Consider the following 23,411-nt stretch of genomic DNA (forward strand, 5'->3'; position numbering starts at 1 on the left):
ACGTGCACCCATCTGGAAAAATCTGACCTCCCTCCCGCCCCTCATTAGATGTCATACTTTATTTATATCAAGCCATCATTTTTAAATCACAGGTCGTCTCCCGCTCATCTTCCAATTATGAAGAAATTAAGAGATCAGAACATGCTGACAAGACAATTACATCCTGGCATTCAGCCACATTGTATGTTGCTCAACATGACAAGTAAATAATTACCACATGCTGGATCTGCTTTAAAAATCAGTAATGGGCTTCAGAAATGTCTTAATCTCCCAAATCATACATTTTCCAAATATAATCTGGAAAAGGAGGGGTTGTTTTATATTTGGGTCAATGCGGTATCTTCATTTTCCACCATAGTTACTACTTCAGTACTTCTTCAGACTACACCTCACCCATTCACTTTATGTTGAGAGACTATACCATGCATTTTGAGGAAGGTGTTGATGGTTCCATTGAGAGCAAACAGCAACCAAAGAAAATACCACATTCCCCAGATGGGATATGTTCAATATGAGAGCAGTTGCCTATGTAGACGTCTTACCTGATGTATCCACATTTGGCTTTGGTGGCTTGACAGTCTCCCCAAAGCTGTTAGTGGCCTTGGTGGTGCTTAGCCTCTTAGGCTCTGATGTAGTCACCATAGCGAACGTTCTTTGGGAGAACCTCGTAGTGCTAGTGGTTGTGGCCACTGTGGTAGTCGAGGGCCGGGTGGTAAGGGTAACTTTGGGGTCTGGTTTACCATCCTCATCTATACTATCTGTGCCTGTGGGTCCCCAGTCAATAAATCCGGCCACTGTAGTAGTCCGGCCCTCCTGAGACTTGTCAAAGCTCTCCCATTTGAGCTGCCTCCTGGCTCTGAGAAGCAACCTCGCCCTATCTCCTGTGTTCCTACTGGATAAACCTGCCAGAGCTTCTGCTATTACTGAATCACCTGTCTCCACTTCAGCCAACCGGCACTCTTTACACAATGCCTGTCGTTTGTGCAGAGGCTTACGATGCTTTTGGACTTTGACTTTTGGCCCTATCCCTAATCTAACATCTTGGGGTGGAGGGATAGGGTTCAGAAGCCTGCGGGCCAGAGGGCTCACTGTTCTCCAGTGAATCTTGTTGGGCGTGTCCCAGATGGGCTGCAAGCGAGGTCGTGAGCGAGGCGCCGGTTTAGGCATGAGTTTGATCCCCAGACCTTGACTGAGGGGGCTGCAGACACAGAAGTCCAAGGTCATGTGGGTCATTGCCAGCAGGATCCACACCCGGTGCCCCACACAGCTGCCTGGCCTCAAAGCGGATGGACCGCTGATAAAGGAGACGTAAAAAGAGAAAAATCATTTTAGATTCAGACTGTGCACTGTATATTCAAACCATACAAATTAGATAAGTGATGGTCTATTATTAAGATCCTCGCCTGTATTTATCCTCCATTTAAACTCTTGAAAAAAGTTTTACCCCTCAACTTCTAACCAATTAAGTGGTAATAATAATAAATTACACTGAAACTCACTTGAATGTAAGTGTAAAAGTCAGAAAAAGTAAACAACATCAGCAATTGTGGATATTCTCCCTTTTGCATTCAACCGTTAAGACTTATCCTTGATTTTACAGCTTCATATCAACCCAGGGATGACTCTCGCAACACGCAAGGTCAGGTATGGTTTAGCTAATCATCATGTTTTTCATTGTCTACTGCAGACACAAAGTCATACATTTCCCAGAGGCTAATTTGAATATACAGCGCAGAGATTAGTAAGGTAGCACACGATGCTCGTAGCACACAAAGGGTGCATCACAATTTGTGTGATGAATGCATATCACAGAAAATGACAGAAATCACGACCCAAATGGATGTTGGCACCAAATTCTGTCTCCAGATGTCCTACTACTAAAATCAAAGAACCTCAATAGCAGACAACCTTCAGCAACTCTTTGGAGAAAGCTACACATTGATTTCTTGATTTATTCAGAGTGAGCTTTCATCTGTACTGTCCTTGAATTATTTAAGCTTGTCCAGAAGATTCATTTGGACCGCAGAGGTAGTGATATATACAATAGTTGTCGCTCACCACTTCGTGTTCTGAACATTGCACCTTCACCCTATCACGGTTTTTCAATAATTAATTAATTAATTAATGGCTGCTGGTTTGTGGGTGATTATGGCCTATATTAGTAAAAAAAAATATGCATATAAAGCAATTTTTACATATTATTGGCCTAAATTAAGCATTTTAAAGCATAAAAATGACAAAATGAACTAAAATACCAATACAGTTTAAGGGATTACTGGACGTTGATGAACTGTAGTCTACACTGGCCACTTGTAATACGCACCAGACTTGATTGCTGTCGACAGCAATTATTGCAGGTTTGAATTATGTCACAATAGGCACAATAATAACAATAATAATCATCATCATCATTATATTCATAATAATAGCATGGGGTACTGTTGTAGCCGTACTCCACCTAAAACTCCACCTACTCCACCTACTCCCCGACTCCAATTATATCTATTATATATGATAATTTGAGTGTAAAGGTGACTGTAGGGGTGTTACTGTATGTCTAGAGGGCTCTAATAATATAAAAAAAAGTGTATGTTTAAGGTCATAGACGGGCATTCTATGCTCTAATTAAAAAATATTTTATTTATAAATAAGGAATCTTCGCAGAATAAACGAGGAATTACTGTATAACAGTTCGAGCATGGGTCTAGTACAGGGGTGAGCAAACTTTTTGACTCGTGTTTGAACTCATTGAGTTGAAAAAAAATTGGCGGATGGTGGCTCTGTATTATATATTTGATACATGCGCACTATTATATGCTTATAATTCTAACAGTGCACCTGGAATTATTTATCTTATTTTATCTCTGAAAGTGTCATACTATCTGCGAAGTGCTTTGTGTCCCCTTTTTCAGGAGCACTTTAAACAACAGACCGCATCAAATGACGAAATTGAATTTAGCATTTTTATTTTTTTTTTTAAACTGAATAAGACACCCGGAATGTACATGAATAAAGGGTGTGACGACCATGACATTGACTATTAAAGAGTATGTGAATGTCCCTCCTTTTTTACTTCCCAGACAGTGCAGTGGGTAGGTTAAGTTGTGTCACATATTGTTAGAATATGAGGTCGTTGTCTGGACTGCTGCATGTGAAAAGATACGTAAACCATCCAAAGGTTGTCTCAGATTGACTCTGACTACTTGCAAGTCATGTTGCCAGCTTGCATATTAAACGTTTACATGAAGTACTTTGGAAGCAACTGGCGGGCCGGATGCAAACGCTTGGCTGGTCTAGTATGTAGGACTTACGTGATTTGTGAAAACATCCTTTGCATCCAACAGTAAGTGTTTCATATCCGCTTTATCTTATGAACTGTAAGCCTTCTGCTTAGTTATCTTGTATACTTGTATTGGTATGCAAATAATGGTGCAAGATATCAAGTTGATGCAACTGCAACTGACAGTAAATGAGTTCACAATTTTGTAAACTTCCAAGTCTTAAATGACATTGAGCCGCTAATGTTATTTGCCGCTAAATACAGAAGATAGAGAGAAACTGGTTGGCTAATAAATAATTTAGGATGACATCTTAATTGAGTCGTAAACAATGACTGATGTGGTCATGACACAATAGTGACAAGGTCGATGCATTATTGACAGACATAATTAGTGAGTTTCAGCCCTGACCTCTGGTGAGATCCTGGTGATCATCACGTTTGAGGTGACTCCAGGCCTGGGTTTTTTATGGACATGTTTGTTTATTACCTTGCTTGCCTATTTTAGCCAGATGCTTTTGACTATGGCAACAGCAAAAAGTGGAGCCCAACAGACAAGCCTGAGAACCGAAATACTCAAGTCAAATATAGTCTTCTCTGATCTTGCATAGCCTGGTGCAATGTTTCTAAAAGAAAGCTGAGTTAATATTCATGTGTTCATTGCTGAACACAGATAAACAATAAACTCAGGCTAGGTGCACTTTTTTTCTGTTGTTCCATGGCAAGAGCTCTGCTGTCGCTACTAAAGTTTGTAACTACTTTGGCGCTTTCCTGACCACATGTCGGGATCACAAGATCAGAACCGCTTGCTGACACCTTCGACTTGAACTCGGACCGGTGAGAGGTACAAATTCCTTGACATAAACAAGTGATAAGTGCAGGGAGCCACTAGCAAGTCAAGCTAACCGGCTAGCTGCTAAAGTTCAAAGCGGTTGCCGAACAAGTTATTGCAGATTTGGTAAATGCTACATGTTAAATACAGGAAGTGAACAAATGTATTAGCAATTGATGTGAAATCGAGAGGGGGTAGGATTAAATGAGGTCTGCTTCTTCCTGCTCCTTTTTGGAATTTGGAATTTGGAATTGTGAATGGAAACATGAAACAGTCCAATGTAACCTGTATGCATATTCAAAATAAATTAAACCATACCATAACATACTTTTCCCAGATAAAATGCGGTATTGTAACCTAATCTACGACTACTACATGTAGGCCTACTGTAAAATGTGAACATATAAAGAAAATATGTACAAAACTAGATGATTGCAATGTCTGGAGACATTGCGTGTGAATGCCTGAGCATGATGAGGGGGGAAGAAACAAAAATGAGAAGGAAAGTGTCAATGCTGATGTTGGAACAGTTGGAAATATGGACGTAGTTGTTGAATGCCTTTGATCTAAATAGATCAAAGGCATTCAGCATTGTGGAAAAATAGGAATGTCGAGAAAAGTGGGAATTGCTGTTATGTCTTTAATAGCACAAATGTCCTGAACTATTGATTGGTTTGACGTTGGAACGGTTGGAATCTGTTGAGAAATGTGGAAGTAGCTGCTGAATGCATTTGATCTAATGAGACAAAAAGGCATTCAGCATTCTGGAAGAATGGACATGTCGGGAAAAGTGGGAATTTTTGTGCTGTGGATAATAGCATGAATATCCTGACTTAGTTGAATGATTTGATGTTGGAATGATGTTAGAAAGCACTGAATGAATATAGAGCCACCATCCGCCAGTATGCGCCTGGACTTGTTTTTTTCAGAGAGCTACACCAACAAGTATGTACATTAGCACTAACTAAGGTCATCAAATCTTACCTTTATGCATTTCCCACATAGTACCAGCATTTGGGACCAAATATGAGGGGTAAGAAAAACCAGAAATATACAGTAAAGAAGTCTTATCTGTGCATCGTGGGAGAAGACACATTGCCAAGTTAAATGATGCATTCAAGGACCGTGGAACAAAGTGAAACAAGTCGCCGCCTTCATTAAACATGCAAAAATTGTAGGGATTTCTATTATTCTATTATTATTCTATTATTATTATATTCTATTATTATTTTTTAAATAACACTATGGCCCATATTTTCAAAATTTGTATGTCTTTACCAAAAAAAAAACTGATGTAGTTATTTCGAAATTATTTCATTTTTAATGTTTGTGGGGGGTTTTTAATCATTGCACCTGAATGTTTCCCACGGCCTGGTGCTTGGGGACCCCTGCCTTACAGCATTCTTGGGCAGTGATGTGCTCTTTTACACATTTGAATATATTGTAAGAATGGCACTTTTATACAGTTGGCTTCTTTATTTTGTAATGTAAGATTAACATCTACTTCGACAAATGTAATCGATGAATCACATCAAATTGAATCTTATCGTTTGTATACTGTGACAAATTATTCTGTTTTAAAATATATAGTTTGTGACTTAACTCATGTATCCAGATGCATATGGAAGCATTTACGACAAAGAGATTTTCATCCCTACTTATTATAGATAAAAAGTTATTTCTATCTGTGATTAATTGCAATTAATTATGAGTTAATTATGTACAAAATGTAATTAATCGTGACTGAATAGTTAATAAAATATTTTAATCGATTGACAGCCCTTTACAGAATATAAGAGTATATAAAAAAATATATCATTTTTATTGCAGTTTACGACTAGTTATTTTTCACTGATATAGTAAATAGTAAATGTTTGTTAAAAAAAAAACAAGTTTTTAAACTGTGGTCATCTTAGATAAGCTCTTTCCACCCCCTTTCGAAAATGCTGGATTGTAGGAAAAGTAGACCAGTTACAATCTTAATATCAAGATTTTGGTCAATACGATATCTTCAATTGCGACCAGTTTTTCTTCACAACATGTACTGGTGCGATGCTTCAGACCAGACCTTAACCATTCACTTAATTTTGAAGATAAACGATGACTGTGACGACCAAAGCTAACCAACCCAAATGTCGAAAATAGTGAATAATTTATGTAATGTTCTGACAGCAAATAATTTTGATAACAGAATTGTGAAATAAATCATGGTCATCAGGCAACAAGGTTGTTGTATCTTTTCATCTACCCATCCATTTTCTATTTCGCTTGTCCTCATGAGGGCCACGGTCGAGCTGGAGCAAATTCCAGCTGACTTCGGGCGAGAGGCTGGGGAATACCTGGACTGGTCGACAGACAATTCCTGGGTACATATAGATAAACAACCATTCACATTGACAGCCGCACCTATGAACAAGCTACAGTCTCCAATTAACCTATCCATCCATTCATCCATCAATTTTCTACACCACTTGTCCTCACTAGGGTCACTAGGGAAAGTACCTGGAGGAAACCCATGCACACACGGGGAGAACATGCAAAGATGCCTCAATCAAAAGTGAAACCCTCTTTTATGTCTCTTTCTGAATGAATTAGTTACCAGGAGCTTTCCATACAACACAATACATCTACCGACTTGACCAAAAACACTTCACACAAAGTTTTATACAGTAATGTAAAAACACTTACTAATATTCTTGGTGGTGAAAATATAATTTGCAAGTATAGTGCACAGATAGCAGATAAAGATCAGCATTAGTGGCGTGAGCATGTCAGCTTGCTTTCTGATGGCAAAGGTTGCCTGGCGTCCTATTTTAAGAGCACATGCTCGATCATACCATCATTACCAAATGAAGTATAAAGTTAAGCCCCAACAATACGGTGGGAAAATCCCTTTATTGTGGATTGTGACTTCCCCTGATTCAGAACCAAGGGTCACAAAGCATTGTGGCAGTCTACACTATCTCTGTGAGGCATACAGCAGATGGATTCTCATGTAAAAGTCATATTTGAAACTCAACAATTGGAGCCTTTGGTGTAGTAGGGAAGATTCCCATTCACATGTTCATAGGAAGACTTGGGTGGGAAGTTGACTTAAAGCTACTTTATATATGATATGAGTGTTAGCCAGTCACCCAACAGACTACTTTCAAGTCCTGGATATATACAGTGGTGTGAAAAAGTGTTTGTCTCCTTCCTGATTTCTTATTTTTCTGTATGTTTGTCGCACTTACTGTCATGTCCTGTGTACAGTATGTTGCTCTGCTGCCGCCTGTCTGCCATGTGTTTCAGTGCATGCTGCTACTCTGATTGAGACACCTGTGGCCAATTACCGGGACACTTTATCAGCTGCTGCTGGACTGCAGACCAGTGCCAGTTATTCCATCGCCTACCTGTGTACCTACTGCCATTCCTGCTCCTCTGGTGGCTCCTAAATGGTCTAACCCTTTTCTTGTTGTTTCCTGTGTGCTTATCCCGCTATTGTCGTTGCTCACGCTAAGGTTCGTTTTGCTAAATTTTTGTACTGCCGCTCCCTAAGTTTCTACCGTGTGTTTTTTTCCTGCCTTTAGTTTTCACTGCAGTGTTTTTGTTCCCTGTTTATACCTGGCCTTATGTCCTGAGTCTTTCTGTTACCCTTTTGTATTTTCGTGTATATTTTGGTTTATTGCCTTATTTTAGTAATAAATCTTTTTATACAACTCGCTGTGTGTTCACTCTGCATCCTGGAATCCAGAACTCGGCCTGGCCGATACGTGACACAAAAATTGTAATATTAGTCAATGACAACACAACTGAACGCAAAATGTAGTTTTTAAATGAAACTTTTTATTATTAAGCGAGAAAAAGAAAATCCAAACCTACAAGGTCAGTGTTCATGAGTCCACGACAACTCTTGGAAAAGTTTCAAGATGAAAACTGCTGAACAAAAAGACTCTTAAGGCTTGTCTCAATTTTGCCAGAAAACATCTTGATGATCCCCAATATCTTTGGGAAAAGACTGTATGTGTCCCATTACATCTGGCGTAAAAGTAATGCCGCATTTCAGGAAAAGAACATCATACCAAGAGTAAAATATGGTGGTGGTAGTGTGATGGTCTGGGGCTGTTTTGCTGCTTCAGGACCTGGAAAACTTTCTGTGATAAAGGGAACCATAAATTCTGCTGTCTACCAAAAAATCCTGAAGGAGAATGTCGGGCCATCTGTTCGTGACCTCAAGCTGAAACAAACTTGTGTTCTGCAGGAGGACAATGATCCAAAACACACCAGCAAGTCCACCTCTGAATGGCTGAAGAAAAACAAAATGAAGACTTTAAAGTGGGCTAGTCAAAGTCCATCCATCCATCCATTTTCTATACCGCTTTTCCTGACCTGTGAATCCTATTGAGATGCTGTGGCATGACCTTTTAAAAAGGCAGTTCATGCTGGAAAACCCTCCAATGTGGCTGAATTCAAATAATTCTGCAAAGATGAGTGGGCCAAAATTCCTCCACAGCGCTGTAAGAGACTCATTGCAAGTTATTGTAAATGCTTGATTGCAGTTGCTGCTGCCAAGGGTGGCCTGACCAGTTATTCGGTTTAGGGGGCAATCACTTTTTCACACAGGCCCATGTAGGTTTGGACTTTTTTTTCCCTTAATAACAAAAGGTTTAAAAACTGCATTTTGTGTTCAGTTGTGTTGTCACTAATATTTAAATTTGCTTGGTGATCTGAAACATTGAAGCGTGCCAAACATGTAAGAAAATAATAAATCAGGAACGGGGCAAACACTTTTTCACACCACTGTACATATGGCAAACCCTGTCGGAAGCACAAAAAAAGCAGGGAACATAATTACTTTCTGCAGTTATAAAACAAACTGTTAATGTGCATGTCTGTTGAAGGTCAGCTAAGCCTGGCTGGAATTATGATTTAAACTGATGCTTTGACGGCAAATAATCAAAGCATCACAGGTAATAAAATAGAACTTCTAATGTGGGAAAAAAAAGTTCTGCACAGTTAGTAATTACTGAGTGACATTAAAGGAAAACTGCACTTTTTTTTTTAATCCTTATGTGAAACATGAACGCATATGTCTTTCTCTGTTCTGTGTGTTCTAAATATATAAAAACAGACAAAAAAAGACAGCTCAGTAGTGCACGTAATGGGATCCACCTATGCCGCCTACAAAGACTGCTATTAAAACACCTCCAAAAACCACCAACAAGGTTTATGGTTTTATATAAATGCTGTGACCAGGTACATTCATGATAACATATAATATTTACAGTATTTTGCGTATTTTGGCCATACCGGGACTACCTTCCTCAGTGCTTTGATTTCACATGGCAACACACAGTAGAAACGAACACCTACCCTAGCGTTAACTTTTCCAATCTCAGAAATAAAAACACAGCAGAAGTGGTGACAGCTCAAATACTGTAAGTAGCCTTGCCTATTTTAGTGGTCTGAGGCGTTGTGAGCGCGACGCTGATGCGCTGCCGGCAAATCTGTGGTGAAGCTAGTCGCTAGCCGGTGTCTTCTGGCTAAGTGTCAACGCGCCAGTAACATAGTTCGATCAGCGTAACAATGTTAAGGATAATAACAATGTTGCTGTAGCTTGCTTATATGCATGTCACATTATGTGTAAACGGCGGACTGTTGGTGTTTTTTGGAGTTTTTTTTCAAAAGGCTTTATAGGCGGAATAAGTGGTTCCCATACATGCAGTAGTGAGCTGTCTCTTTTTATCTGCTTTTATATTTTTAGAACACACAGAAAAGAGAGATGCGTTTATGTCTGACATAAGGATTGTGGATAACGGGCAAAATTTTTTTAAAAAGTGCGTTTTCCTTTTAAGAAAAATGTTTAACTCCAAACTAAAAATAAGTGACACGGCATTATGTAAGATGTGACACTGCTAAAGCTTTTTATTCGGATTATGCCACTAGGCCCAAATGCCAAGTAGCAGTAGGCAGGAGGGGGTGTTCACCAAGCTTGACTCTTCCCACTCCTTTGTGCCAGTTTAAGCTGTACTATATTCAGTAAATCTACTTCAAACTTATTCTGCAGCTTCATACAAATACCACTGTCAGTGTAGGGTTACGATTGACAGACATGCCATAGAAAATGATCTTCATGCTTTAAACTGCTCATGACAATAAAATACACGTTAACCCTGTTATTTTCGCCATGAAAAATAATATATATATATATTTTTTTTACTACAAATTGCATCACTTCTTCCGGACTGAGAAGGAGGAGCAAGCGATATTTACACCAGAAGTTCCCACTTAGAAGTTATCGTTCACTCCAATACTTTCTCATATGCTATGGTCCATTTGTGTTGTTTGTTATATATTGATTAATAGTATGCCCACTTGCCGTATTGAAGGCTTTTGTTGGAACACTCCAGGAGACAGAGTAAAGTTATTCACATTTCCAAAAGACACCATTCGCTGTGTCAGATGCTTTGGCACACGTCGAGGGACAAATGTTTCAATACTGCCCCAAATATGGAAATATAAGGTCGGAAACCCACAAGACTCAAAAGCATACCAAGGAGGCAGTAAGTCAATCCACATTTTTTCTACTAATATTCTCTATTGTAACCAGTGTGGTGCTAATGACGTGTTGATTCATATCTAGTTTTCTAATGATGTACTAGGTGGCTAATATGGTTTCTGTTGTTGAATGCAACAATAAATCCGAAGAGTTGATTGCAGCGTCACGACACATCTCAGAATAATACGGGTTTTCATGCCAAATTGCTTGCTAAACAACCATCGTGGTGACTCATCTTCAGCTCTGTGCAGTGTGCATAGAGCTAGCTGATAGCTGTCAGTGGATACCACTGCCAGAAAAACATATCATACTCATCATAATATACAGTGTTCCCTCGTTTATCGTGGGGGGTAGGTTCCAAAAATAGCCCGCAATAAGTGAAATCCGCGAAGTAGCCAACCCCTCACGATACGTTTTTATACACTTTTCTCAGACAGGCATTAACATTTTCTCATATTTTAAACCCTCTCAAAGTTCAAATTTCATTTGAATTTTAATGATCACTCTACTAGGTTGGACACAGAAATTATTAAGTGACTCACACATTCACTCCTCTGAACGTGCCTCGTCCTGGCGGCGTTTGGCTATCGCGTTTTTGTATCCTTGTTAAAAGATATTGCTCCTGCCATTGTCCTCGTCCTACTCCTTGGTCCGAAGATTCATTTAGTCGGTTAGCTTCTTCTTCTTCTGTTGTTTATTGGCGGTTAACTCGCACGTAGCTCACATAATGTAGTTCGCTAGTTTGCTACTATTGACCACAACAGGAAACATAAATTGATTGACAACTGTGTACGGCTGATCAGGACACAGAACACAATGGGCGGGTTCTCTCTTAGCCAATAAGGAATGTTGTGGCTCTATATTTTGCCGGCTATTGTCTACTTTGGGTTCCTAAATGCTTGCACAGGCATGTAAACACATACTGAGACGAGGTGCACACGTCTTCAACATGAGTATACAACACCTTCTACTGGTAGCAGTATAAACACAATAACAGACACATACAATCCTGTATGCATCCTGTATGCAAACATCAAGGATGCATACACCTCATCCCCCCTCCCCCCGCTGGGTCGTTCTGATCACAACCTCGTCCATCTCGTCACAGACTACACTCCAGTAGTGAATAGACAATCCCCTGTGAAGAGGCCTGTGAAGCAGTGGTCTGAGGAGAGCAGTGCTAGGCTAAGAGACTGCTTCCAGACAACAGACTGGGATGCGCTCTGTAGTCCCCATGGCAGTGACGTTGACAGCATGACGCACTGCATCACAGACTATATAAACTTCTGTGTGGAGAACACTGTGCCCTCCAAGTTGGTGCGGTGTTTTCCCAACAACAAACCCTGGGTGACCTCCGAGATTAAGGCCCTGCTGAACAAGAAGAAGAGGGTCTTCAACTCGGGGGACAAGGAGGAGTTATGCAGAGTCCAGAGGGAACTCCGGCACAAGATCAGGAAGGGGAAGGACTGCTACAGGAGGAAACTGGAGAAGCGGCTGGAGGAGAATAATGCCAGGGAAGTCTGGAGAGGCCTGCAGACCATCACAGGCCATGGTAAAGGAGTGGGGAGAGACCAAGCCAGTGGGGACAAGATCTGGGCAGATGAACTCAATCTGTTTTTTAACAGATTTGAGTCTGCCCTCCCTCCCTCCCCTACCAACTCACCACTCTTCACCCCCACATCCCCATCCCAGCCATCCTCTACTCCCCTCTCCATAACTGATGATCAGGTGAGAAGTCAGTTGAGGAAGATCAAGGCAAGGAAGGCCCCGGGACCGGACGGCATCAGCCCCAGAATCCTCAAGGACTGTGCTGACCAGCTCTGTGGAGTTCTCAGGCACTTGTTCAACCTCAGCCTGAGCCTGGAGAAAGTCCCAGCCCTGTGGAAGACCTCCTGTGTGGTCCCGATCCCAAAGACACCACGTCCCAAGGAGCCTAACCACTTTAGGCCTGTTGCCTTGACCTCTCACCTGATGAAGACCATGGAGAGGATTATCCTGCAGCACCTGCGACCCCTGGTGGGCACTCAGCTGGACCCCCTGCAGTTTGCTTACCGGCCTCGGATCGGAGTGGACGACGCAGTGATCTACCTGCTGCACAGATCACTGCTACACCTGGAGGACAGCGGGAGCGCTGTGAGGGTCATGTTTTTTGACTTCTCCAGTGCCTTCAACACCATCCAGCCGGCACTACTCAGAGTGAAGATGGAGAGTGTGGGAGTAGACCAACACCTGACTGCATGGGTTATAGACTACCTCACCAACAGACCACAGTATGTGAGGCTCCGTCACTGTGTGTCTGACATGGTACTCTGCAGCACAGGTGCCCCTCAGGGTACGGTGCTCTCCCCTTTCCTCTTCACCCTCTACACCTCGGACTTCACACACAACTCCACACAGTGTCACATCCAGAAGTTCTCTGACGACACAGCCATCGTTGGTTGTGTTTCAGAGGGGAATGATCTGGAATACAGGACGGTCATCAGGGACTTTGTCAGCTGGAATGAGCTTAACCAGCTGCAGCTCAACACCAGCAAGACAAAGGAGATGATCATTAACTTCCAGAGGAAAACATCTCACTTTACACCGGTGAACATCCAGGGAGCGGACATAGAGTTGGTAGACAGCTACAAATTCCTGGGTGTTCACCTTAACAACAAGCTGGACTGGTCCGTCAACACCCACGCCCTCTACAAGAAGGGCCAGAGTCGCCTTCACCTGCTGAGGAGACTGAGGTCCTTTGGTGTGTGCAGGACTCTTTTACGGACCTTTTATGACTCTGTGGTGGCCTCAGCCATCTTCTATGCTGTGGGCTGCTGGAGAGGGGGCAGCACGGACAGGGACAGGAGCAGGATAAATAGACTGATCAGGCGAGCTAGCTCTGTCCTGGACGGTCCTCTGGACTCCGTGGAGGAAGTGGGGGAGAGAAGGATGTTGGCTAAGCTGACATCCATCATGAACATCACCTCTCACCCGCTACATGACACTGTTGTTTCCCTGAGCAGCTCCTTCAGCACCAGACTGTTACACCCACGGTGTAAGAAGGAGAGGTTCCGCAGGTCCTTCATACCGACCGCTGTCAGGCTCTACAACACCTGCACCACCTGAACCATGTTGTAGACACTATGCTTTCTTTACACTGTTCTCTTTACTTGTCTTGCTGCTGTAACAAGTAAATTTCCCCGCTGTGGGATAAATAAAGTACATACATACATACATACATACATACATACATACAACAGAGCACCGATAGATCACTCTAATACACCACAAGGACGCAGAACACAATGCGTGTTCATACGCTGTTAAAAAAAAAATGCAAATAAAAAAATCCATGAAACAGTGAATCCATTAAACGTGAACCGTGATGTAGCGAGGAAACACTTTAATATAATTGAATGTTATTGTTGTGAATGTGCTCCTTTCTTCGTGTGCGTTCATGGCTGTGTTTGCATGTGGTTGTTGTGAATTGTTAGCTAAACATGGATTGGCATCACTCGTTTTTCTAGTCTATCTTGCAGTCGGTTTCTGTAAGTAAATCCATATTTTTTTCGTAGATCTATTTTATGACTTACAATAACAGTATGGGTATCATGCCACGGCTAGCTAAGCAGCAATCGCTGCTCACTGGTCTTGTATTTTGCAGTGTGCTTAGTACTGTACTGTCAGTGTCACTTACTGACAGTCAAAAAAACATACTGTACTAGTGGCCAATTTTTTTGTGTGTTATATCATAGTCATCACAACACATTGTCATTTATTGTTGTGAATATGTCACTTTCTTGGCTTTCCTGTGAGTTAAAAACCCAATGAGTACGGAAAATGAACTGCTCAAACAATAAAGGGAAAACATAATCATTCCAATGTAAATCTAGGTAAGTCACACTTCTGTGATCAACCTGTCCAGTTAGGAAGCAACTCTGAAATCAATTGTTGCCTACTTTTGACAACAGGTGGAAATCAGAGGCAATTAGCATGACAACCCCTATAAAGTTATGGTCCAACAGTTGGTGGCCACTAAGGATTTAACAGTACAGGTAACCTTTGGGCTACGGTTTCTGTATGTTTTTTGTGCGTAAAGAGAACATTTTTTTCCCCTAAAAATTACTGAATTCCCTCCGCATATCACCAACACAGACAGGCAGGGCCACGCGGCAGTTGTCGCCTATTCTCTCCCATATATACGCTGTCCTATACTGTGCCTACTAGGGCTGAGTCGGGTGCTTGTTTTAGACGAGTATCCGTCTAAATGGGATGTTGCGTTACATCCATGCAGACCCTCACTATGACACAGCTTGTATGGTAGTGATGGGTACCTTTCACATTGAACAGATACGATACCAATGCCCAGTACCTCAGAATCGGTATCGCTACTAAACGGTACCAATTTTCGGTACTTTTGTGTGATAATAAATGTTAATTTGTTAAATAATAAAATCTCTTTTTTTATGTCACATTTATTTTCGATATATAAACTTAAACAAGCATACCAAAACAACATCCAACTGTCTATATTGTCTTTTTTTTCTTAATGCAAAAATTAAATTTAAGTATAAATTTAGTTGTTGTTGGTCACAGTGCCGACTGCAACCGGACGTAATTGATGCCATGTGCATCGCCTATTTGTCCACTCCTTCACAGTCACAAAGATGCGTTTAGCTACCAAAACATGGTACAGTTTGAGTTTGCGTAAAACTGTATTCGGTAATACAGAATTCTGTACCTATCCCTACATAGGGTCAACACTGGAATAGAAATAAGCGTTGAACATTCTCCCATTCCATATTTGTTCTAAAAATGATACATTTTCCCTACAGCTGAAATTCAGGCATGTCCATTCATACTTCCAGGTATAGAAAGTGTTGTTGCTCGATCAAGAGGGTATGTTAAAAGTACACATTTATTGATGTTAATGTATATCACCTTCCTTTTTTCAGTAATTTTTGTCAAGTTTCAAGAGCGTATGGCTGCAGTTCAGAGCTAGGAGGTTTCTGATGTGAAGCAATGCTTTGAACCAGGAATCAGTGGGGAAAAGATAAGCAAATACACAAAGGGCAAGTTATACTTCTCTGTGAATGAGGCCACACTTAACGGTGCTGTCTTTCATGGTTAGGTACTGCAAAAGGGGCGCTAGCGTTGTAACGTACTATATCCTGCCCTGCTCAGTCATGAATGCTAATTGTCCATAGCGTCTGTGAGACTGTATGTGTACGTGCGTGCACACTACAGGCAGGTGCCTGTGCACGAGCTGTGAGTGAGTGACAGTCATCAATGCCACTCCGCCTTTTTGGGCCTAACGGCAAATCTTATTCTGTTTAACTCATAATTGTGAAAACATATTTCATATTATAATTCCATATTATAATACATAAGTACAATCTGTTCTCTGAAACCACTGTTGGCAACATATACTAGCCAGTGGTGGTGGTGTTCTAGGTGAAAAACGTGTAATTTGGAGCCAAAAATGTTTTGCAGCGCCTCACTGTTTAAGAAATCAATGCAAGTCAAAACTGGAAAAGAAAATCACGACAGCACATCTACAGCACACGAGTAACAACCCAAAAGTATTTTGGGGCAGACTCTTTTTTTTTTTTTTTAACCGGACATGTATCTGCCGTCTAAAATATGAATGATGACAGATTAGTGGGCTCATTCTTCGTGTCACCTACGACCCCATAAACAATTATCTCTGCAGCTGATTAGATACAGCACCTAATTATTGTCTTTTGTACTGTATCCTTGTTCCACTTATTGTGACAGTATCACACTGTGATCACTTGTGTGCACTTATCTAGGTCTTAATTAGAACTTCTCTGGAGTTTGAAATAGTGATGCCTCACAAGGTGGTCTTTCCACCTGAGGGAAGTGGAAAAAGACATGCCTTCTTTAATCCCATTGCCTTTGCGTCCCCAGGCTGCCATCAATAGAACCGTTATCAGCATGGTCCTGACAGCCTTGCCACTGAGTACACATAATTTTCTAGCCCACACAGCCATTGAAAAGTCTCTTGTTGAAGGTGACTCTGGAAAAAGGCGAGTGTGCCAGCAGATTCTTTTTGCTGGACAGGACTTAGACAGCAAAAGTGCTTGGCTCTTTTGTTTTACATCTCAATAAAACTTTTCCTCGCCAGGTAGTGTCAATCTGTAAATGTGGTGATGGGGGCTAATTTGTTTTAACATTCCATCAGGCGTTACTTTGTGATGTTCGGTTTGTTATCTTTGAGACCCTTTTAAAATACATGCATTTTCATCATGGTACACGTGCTTGTAAGAATTGGTGAATTTTGGGGCATGCTAAGGGCCTGAAGTGTCAAAGTATGTAATAATGGTGCATTATGTAAGATGCAATAAATTGTCACCTCATTTTGTAACAATGCCATACTTTGTAATCTGGCATATTCTTGAACGCATTTTGTAATAACTTGATACATATTGAACAACTTATTTCAAAATGCATCAAAGTTTATTACAGAATGTGTTCAAGAATTTTATTACAAAATACGACATATCACAAAATGCGGTGTTGTTACATTATGAGGTGAAAAAGTATTACTGTCATCGCCCATGGCCAAATCTCACTATACTTAGTTCAGACTTTACTGCAGCATCCTGTAATGCACATTCAAACTCAAATGAGACTGTCAATTAGCCCTTCCTCTATCAATCTGTGGAATTGAGTGCCCAAACAATGGACCCTCTGCATTAGAGACTTACTGGATGTGGATTTTTTTCACTGAGTGCGACTGCTAAATAAACCGCTTTGGGGCCAAAGGTTTCGAGTGACAGCAATTTGACAAAGAAGCTGTAAGAACGCTATTGAATTCAAGAAAGAAGTCTTTGCAAAGAACGAAAATGTACGCCAGGAAGGCTGCATCAACAATAAGTTCAATGCTGAAGAAATAAGAAGAAATCAAGAGTGCTAATTTTGCGAAAGGGGTATTATTATTATAGTTTTAAACAAACAGAAATCACAAACCATCGAAGATGTTGAGAAGTTGTTGTTGGTGTGGATTAACAAAAAACAGTTAGCGGGAGGGCATTGCAGGGCATCGTTTGTGACAAGGCAGTGTTCAATAAAACTTCAAAATGATGTTAAACGATCATTTATCAATTTCATATCTAATGTTATAAGCATTGTTTTGCATTGTTTTCTGCATTTAAAACTATGCATGTGCTGACACCACCCCCTGCCCCCCTGGTTATGTCTTCAATAAAGGTAAAAGTAATGTTAAATGTTGATTTGTCCACTTCATTTGTCATTTTGATTTTTCATTGTTTTCTTGTGTATCGAACTGTACTTATTGTGTATAAAATGATTTTTTTAAACATTATTTTGTGTGTCTGGAACAGATTGATTGGAGTTATATTATTTCCTATGGGAAAAATTGCCTCCGTTTTCACATGTTTTGGTTGGACCTTGTGGAACGGATTAATAGGGCAAACGGAGGTTCCACTGTATAACGTGGTTTCAAGATGGCCACTTCTGTTATTGAGGGTAAAACTATCTGAACTATGATGGTGCCTTTAAACACTCATTTCTGTATTTCTCCCACACATACTGCTTCAAAAAAATGTCACTTTGGAGAAACAAAAAATCGACTGGGAAAGAGGTTTATAGCTTCAGTTGATCGAGTTTCAAACTACAGTGGGTGGTTTATTCATGCGGGTCCAAACACAAGCAGCAGGAGGTGGGAAAAAAGGGAGCTGCATGAGCATACAATAGGAATAATAACTTGTCTGTTTGTGTTTTATTTCTTGGTGATGAAAAAATAAGACACCCACTAGGTTTGTCGAGTAAATCCTGGACAAGAACTGCGTAAATGTTGGTAAGCTAAATATTTGTAAGTGAAAGATGATCTCAGCTTTTTCTTGGACATTTTTCAATTAAAAACCACTCTGAACCTACGTGGAACATGGCATTAGGTTATTTATAGCCAAACCATCTGATTTTTTTATTTTTATTTTTTTTAACCAGGAAACCTTGACACTGCCTCGGTTCTTTTTAAATGCCTCAGGGGAATAAACGTCTCCTTTTCAAGTTGTGCACTCCAAGACATATTACCAAGCATCTCCGCTAGTTGTGTCGCTCGACTGAACAAATTCAAAAGCTTCAGAGAGAAATAATACAGGAGCAAAAAAAAAACAAGATGCTGGTGGTTGTTCCATCCATTCCACTTCCCCTAATTCTGCCAGGCTCTGGGACAACCAGTTCACCTTGGGAAGAAGACTCCTAAAATAGATGTAGAGGGGGTGATGAAGCCCATGCATTTACATTACCCAAAAAGAGCAACTGAGGAAAGAGAGTCTAAGGAAAGTAGGTATGCTGCGATCTTTCCCCTCTGGGGGGTGAACACTCTAGGATAACATCCAGACCATAGAACAAGAGCACTACTCCTTTAACAGCCACAGAAGACCCTACTGGCTAAGAGAGCTGCATTTGACTGCTTTATGAAATTACAACAATGTCCCCATGAGTGTAATTTTTGAGGTTAGAATGTCGGCATACATACAGTAAAGTCAGTGGGGATGGTGTTTCACCCCCTGTATTGACTGTGGGTAAAATTAACAACTACTAGCTATTTTTTGGAGTATAATTTTCAAAGTAAAGAGAGAATCTCTCTTAGAATGTTTTGTACTCCTATTTCCATGCCAAACTAGAGGAATCGTGCCTTCAACTTTTCACAGCTGACATCATGCTGTCCTTCTTAAGACTTCAAACGAGTTAAGACTGAACTAACAGTGCCTCTGATGGCTGCAGAAACACAGTGCATTAATCCCACACATAAGTCATCAATTAAAATGCATATCTGAATAGTCTAAAAAAAATTCAATCTAAAGTCACATTACATAATTCCCTACCCGTATGTGTCTGTCACTACCCCTTTCTATTTCGACACAAAAATGGCAGCTCAATTTCCGTAAACGCTACAAAGCTCTGATAGTGCTATTGTTCGGTCCATCAACAGTGCAGGTATGCTGACAACATGACATTTATTGCTGAGGCCTTGAAAATAATATCCCTGTTACTGAAGTAAGTGCATGTCTGGACTGTTCAGGAAATGCATTTATCTTATGCTCTACAGATCATTGCCTGGTCAGCTCAAACAATGAATAAACAGTCTACAAATTAGATCATATACTGCCAAACTATGATAACAGATCTAAGCTTTTAATATTGGAGAGGAGTCCATCAGTACGTTTACATGCAGTCAAATAACCCTATCATAACCGGAAATTTAGCAATAACCCGGTCCTTTCCCCCTCGCCTGCTTTTTTGTCTGCCTTGCTGGGGTCGTCCTGCTATTGGGGTGGGGGGGGGGCCTGGTGTTTTCATGCTCCCTAGCGGTCTGCCTTCTCTGTGGCTCGGGATCTGGGTTGTGGGTCTGGGACCCCAGTGTCCCCTACCCCTCTGCGCCTCAGGTGTCCTGCGCAGGGTTTCCAGGTATCAGAGGGGCGACTACGCTGTGTGAGTGCTTTGATTTGTTTGTTTATTATTTATTTATTTATTTTTTATGTTTAAATGGGGGTACATTTGGGTTGGCTCTGTGGGGGCAGGTGCTGTGTGTTCCACCTCTGCCGCCCTGGCCTCCATGGGGTGGGGGGCCATACCTCTTCTGTCCCTGGGCGGGGCGGTCCTGTGTCGGTGGCCAGGCGTGGGATGGTTATTTTGAAAATGTCTTTCAACGTTGCATTTTCTGCTGTTTGCTAATTTCTCGCCACATATCAAGCACACAGGTAAGCCAGTGCGGCCACCGGAGCGCCTGCATGGTGGATGAGTGGTTAGCATGTTGACCGCACAGTCAGGAGATCGGGAAGACTTGGGATCGAATCTCCATTGGGCATCTCCGTGTGGAGTTTGCATGTTCTCCCCATGCGTGTGTGGGTTTTCTCCGGGTACTCCGGTTTCCTCCCATATTAAAAAAAAACATGCATGTTAGGTTAATTGGCGACTCTAAATTGTCCATAGGTATGAATGTGAGTGTGAATGGTTGTTTGTTTATATGTGCCCTGCCATTGGCTGGGGACCAGTCCAGGGTGTACCCTGTTGGTTTTATTCCAGTGATGGTGATGTCGGCGATAAGATTATAGTTATTACAATTGTGTACATTAGTTATTGTCATTCTATTCACTGATATGGTTAATATTTTCATGTCGACTATTACACTAATAAGTATGACTGTTGCAATTCAGTATTATCACTGTGGCTGTTGATATTATTTTGTCATCTTAATGGTTATAGTCTTCATGGCCGTCATAGACATGCCGTTGTAGTCCTGTTTGTTTCTGTTTTGTTATTGACGTTGTAAATGTTGTTGTTGCTGTTGTTCTTGTCTCTCTCTGTATTGCCCCCCTCTTGTCCTTCCACCCCCCGTTTTCTTTTCTCTTCTTTTCTATCCCCTCCTGTTCCAAACATAACAACAATAAAATAAAGTTAAAACATATATATATACCAGGGGAAGAGTATCTTACATTTTTCCCTGCCAGAGTAAATCTGTTTAGCATGTAAGGGCATTTAGATCAACAATGCTATCTGTAGGAAGATTATTTAATCCTTCCCTTTCTCTATATCATCAGTTACTGATAGTTTGTTCACTTCCTGTGTTCAATGTACCAGGTTACCATTTTCTTGAAGGAACAAAAGGTTAAAGGATGTGCAATAGTAAAGTTAATAGTTTGTAACTACTCAGTAATAAATTATGAGTGTATAAATTCACAGAAACATTACATAGTAATGATTAGTATAGAGCGAGTACACCACTATCTGTATCCATATCTGGACTCAGAGTGGGCGGAGAGGGTGTGGTTTAACCGGACATAGGTGGGGCTTAAATCAGTACATTAAATTAAGTCTGAAATTGACATGGATTGATCAGAAGTTGCTATATTTATTTATTATTCAGCTATATGTGTACTGTGTATGTAAGTAACTGATTTTAAGATGTTATTATTTATTTTTTAATGATCTATGGGAAGTTTCATGCAAACATCCAGTGATGGCAAACAGGGAAATGATCTGTCAGCCTTATTCATTTTATTTTTCTCAAAAGCACCACATTCAGTAGTATGAGCAAAGTTTCCCAACTGACTTTATATTACCAGCCAAATTATAAGCAAGCAGACGAGAAAAAACAAAACAAAAAAACACAGGCTTTGATCAATGCAACACGAGCCGTTTACAGCTCTGTCTTGTCAAATGCACCACATACATTACAAAACAAGTTTACCAAGTAACTTTAGATACAAACCGAAATAGAGGCGAACTGAGGAAAACCTAAAAAAAAATAATAAAAAAAAAATTTTAAAACCCTGTCCGGAGTGGAGGCAGTGACCAACGCGACACGAGCCATTTTCAACTCTGTCTTGCCAACTGAATCGCGTACGTTGCAAAACAAGTTTACAACTAACTTTAAATATCATACAAATCAAAATAAAGGCTAGCTGAGGAAAACTGAGTACAGATTCAAGCAAGCACAGAGAGATCGTCAGTCACGGCTCCTGTGGCTGCAGCCTGCAGCCTGCAGCAAGTCTGTCTAGGGAGGGGCGGTCACTGTGTGTGACTGGCCAATCACAGAGTGTGAACAGTGAATATATAAGTAGTTACCCAATGAGGATTTTCCTGCAGCACGAGTATGGATAATGAGCTGTACTCGTTTAATGCTCATACTCAACAAAAATGCATTATCCGTAATGAATACGTGTCTAAAACGAGTGCCCGGCTCAGCTCTAGTAATAAGCACAGAATATAATTATGAGTTGAAGTCTCTATAAGATCATCATTCCTTCCTCATTTATTGTTTCAATTAATGAATGCAAATTGTCATAACTATTGTAACAGCTGTGATAAGAACTGATCTAGGTTATGTTACATGTGAATGTGCATATAGTAAGGCAGACTATTGAGCTGGAAATCTGAAGGAGGCTTGTTATTATTTTGTGTTGCTCTTGCACAGTGTAAAAGTCTCAGGAGAAAGTGAGGGGGTCGTGTACATTTCGGTGAAACAAGCGCCGTAAAAACACAATTACTCAGTCACTTTCTGACCTTTCTGTTCGCTTTAATAAACCTCATCTCTCAGGTATTCCATATACAAGTATTATACTCGAGGCAATAAAAAAAATGAATCAATGGATTTAATGAAGGGATACACCGATCAGGTTTTTATGCTGCCGTTTCCGATACTGATCATCCAAGAGTGAGATCGGCCGATACCAATACCAATCATATGGATTAACTGTACATTTTAAATTTATTTATGATGAGTGCTTTTGGCCAGTGCCGCCGTTAGACAATTCCAAGGGCCCCTGGCAAATAGGTGGTAATTAAAATGATTAAAAAGTTCCATTTTTAATCTGTTTATGCCGATGCTGCAACTTGTAGTACAAAGCTAAAGTTCTAAGAATGTGTCTTCCTTTTTATTATGTCAAAGATAATTCTTCTGTAGAAACTAGGGGTGCTCCAATTGATCTGCCACCGATCAATATCGTCCGATTTCTGTAAAAAAATATGTGATCGGCATATGCCAATAAACGCCTTTCAAAGCCAATCACTATAACGGATTGGCGTGCAGTAGTGCTTCTTTTGAGGAAGGCACATTTGAACAGGATAAGCATTTTATTTTTAGTAAAGTTCCTTACCTAAAGTGCAACGTTAGTAGTTTTAGCGTGCAGCACTGTTCTCAAACTACACAATAGCAGCATGCTGCGTTCATCTTCTGCATCTTATCTTTGTCTGGTTGTGTAAGAAAAGCGTTCACAAAACAGGGGCGAGGA

General features: G+C 40.7%; 1 protein-coding gene across 2 annotated transcripts in view; it reads right to left on the reverse strand.

Annotated features, from left to right (window-relative positions):
• Positions 1-23,411, reverse strand: part of ajap1 (adherens junctions associated protein 1) — an 82,033-nt gene that overhangs the window by 35,512 nt on the left and 23,110 nt on the right. For both annotated transcript variants that reach the window (XM_054767913.1, XM_054767922.1), the window contains exon 2: positions 543-1,294. In XM_054767913.1, coding sequence (XP_054623888.1) covers positions 543-1,294 — 752 coding nt within the window. The remainder of the gene's footprint in view (positions 1-542; positions 1,295-23,411) is intronic.

The sequence above is a fragment of the Dunckerocampus dactyliophorus genome, chromosome 1 (genome assembly GCF_027744805.1).
Source record: "Dunckerocampus dactyliophorus isolate RoL2022-P2 chromosome 1, RoL_Ddac_1.1, whole genome shotgun sequence".
Lineage (NCBI taxonomy): Eukaryota > Metazoa > Chordata > Actinopteri > Syngnathiformes > Syngnathidae > Dunckerocampus > Dunckerocampus dactyliophorus.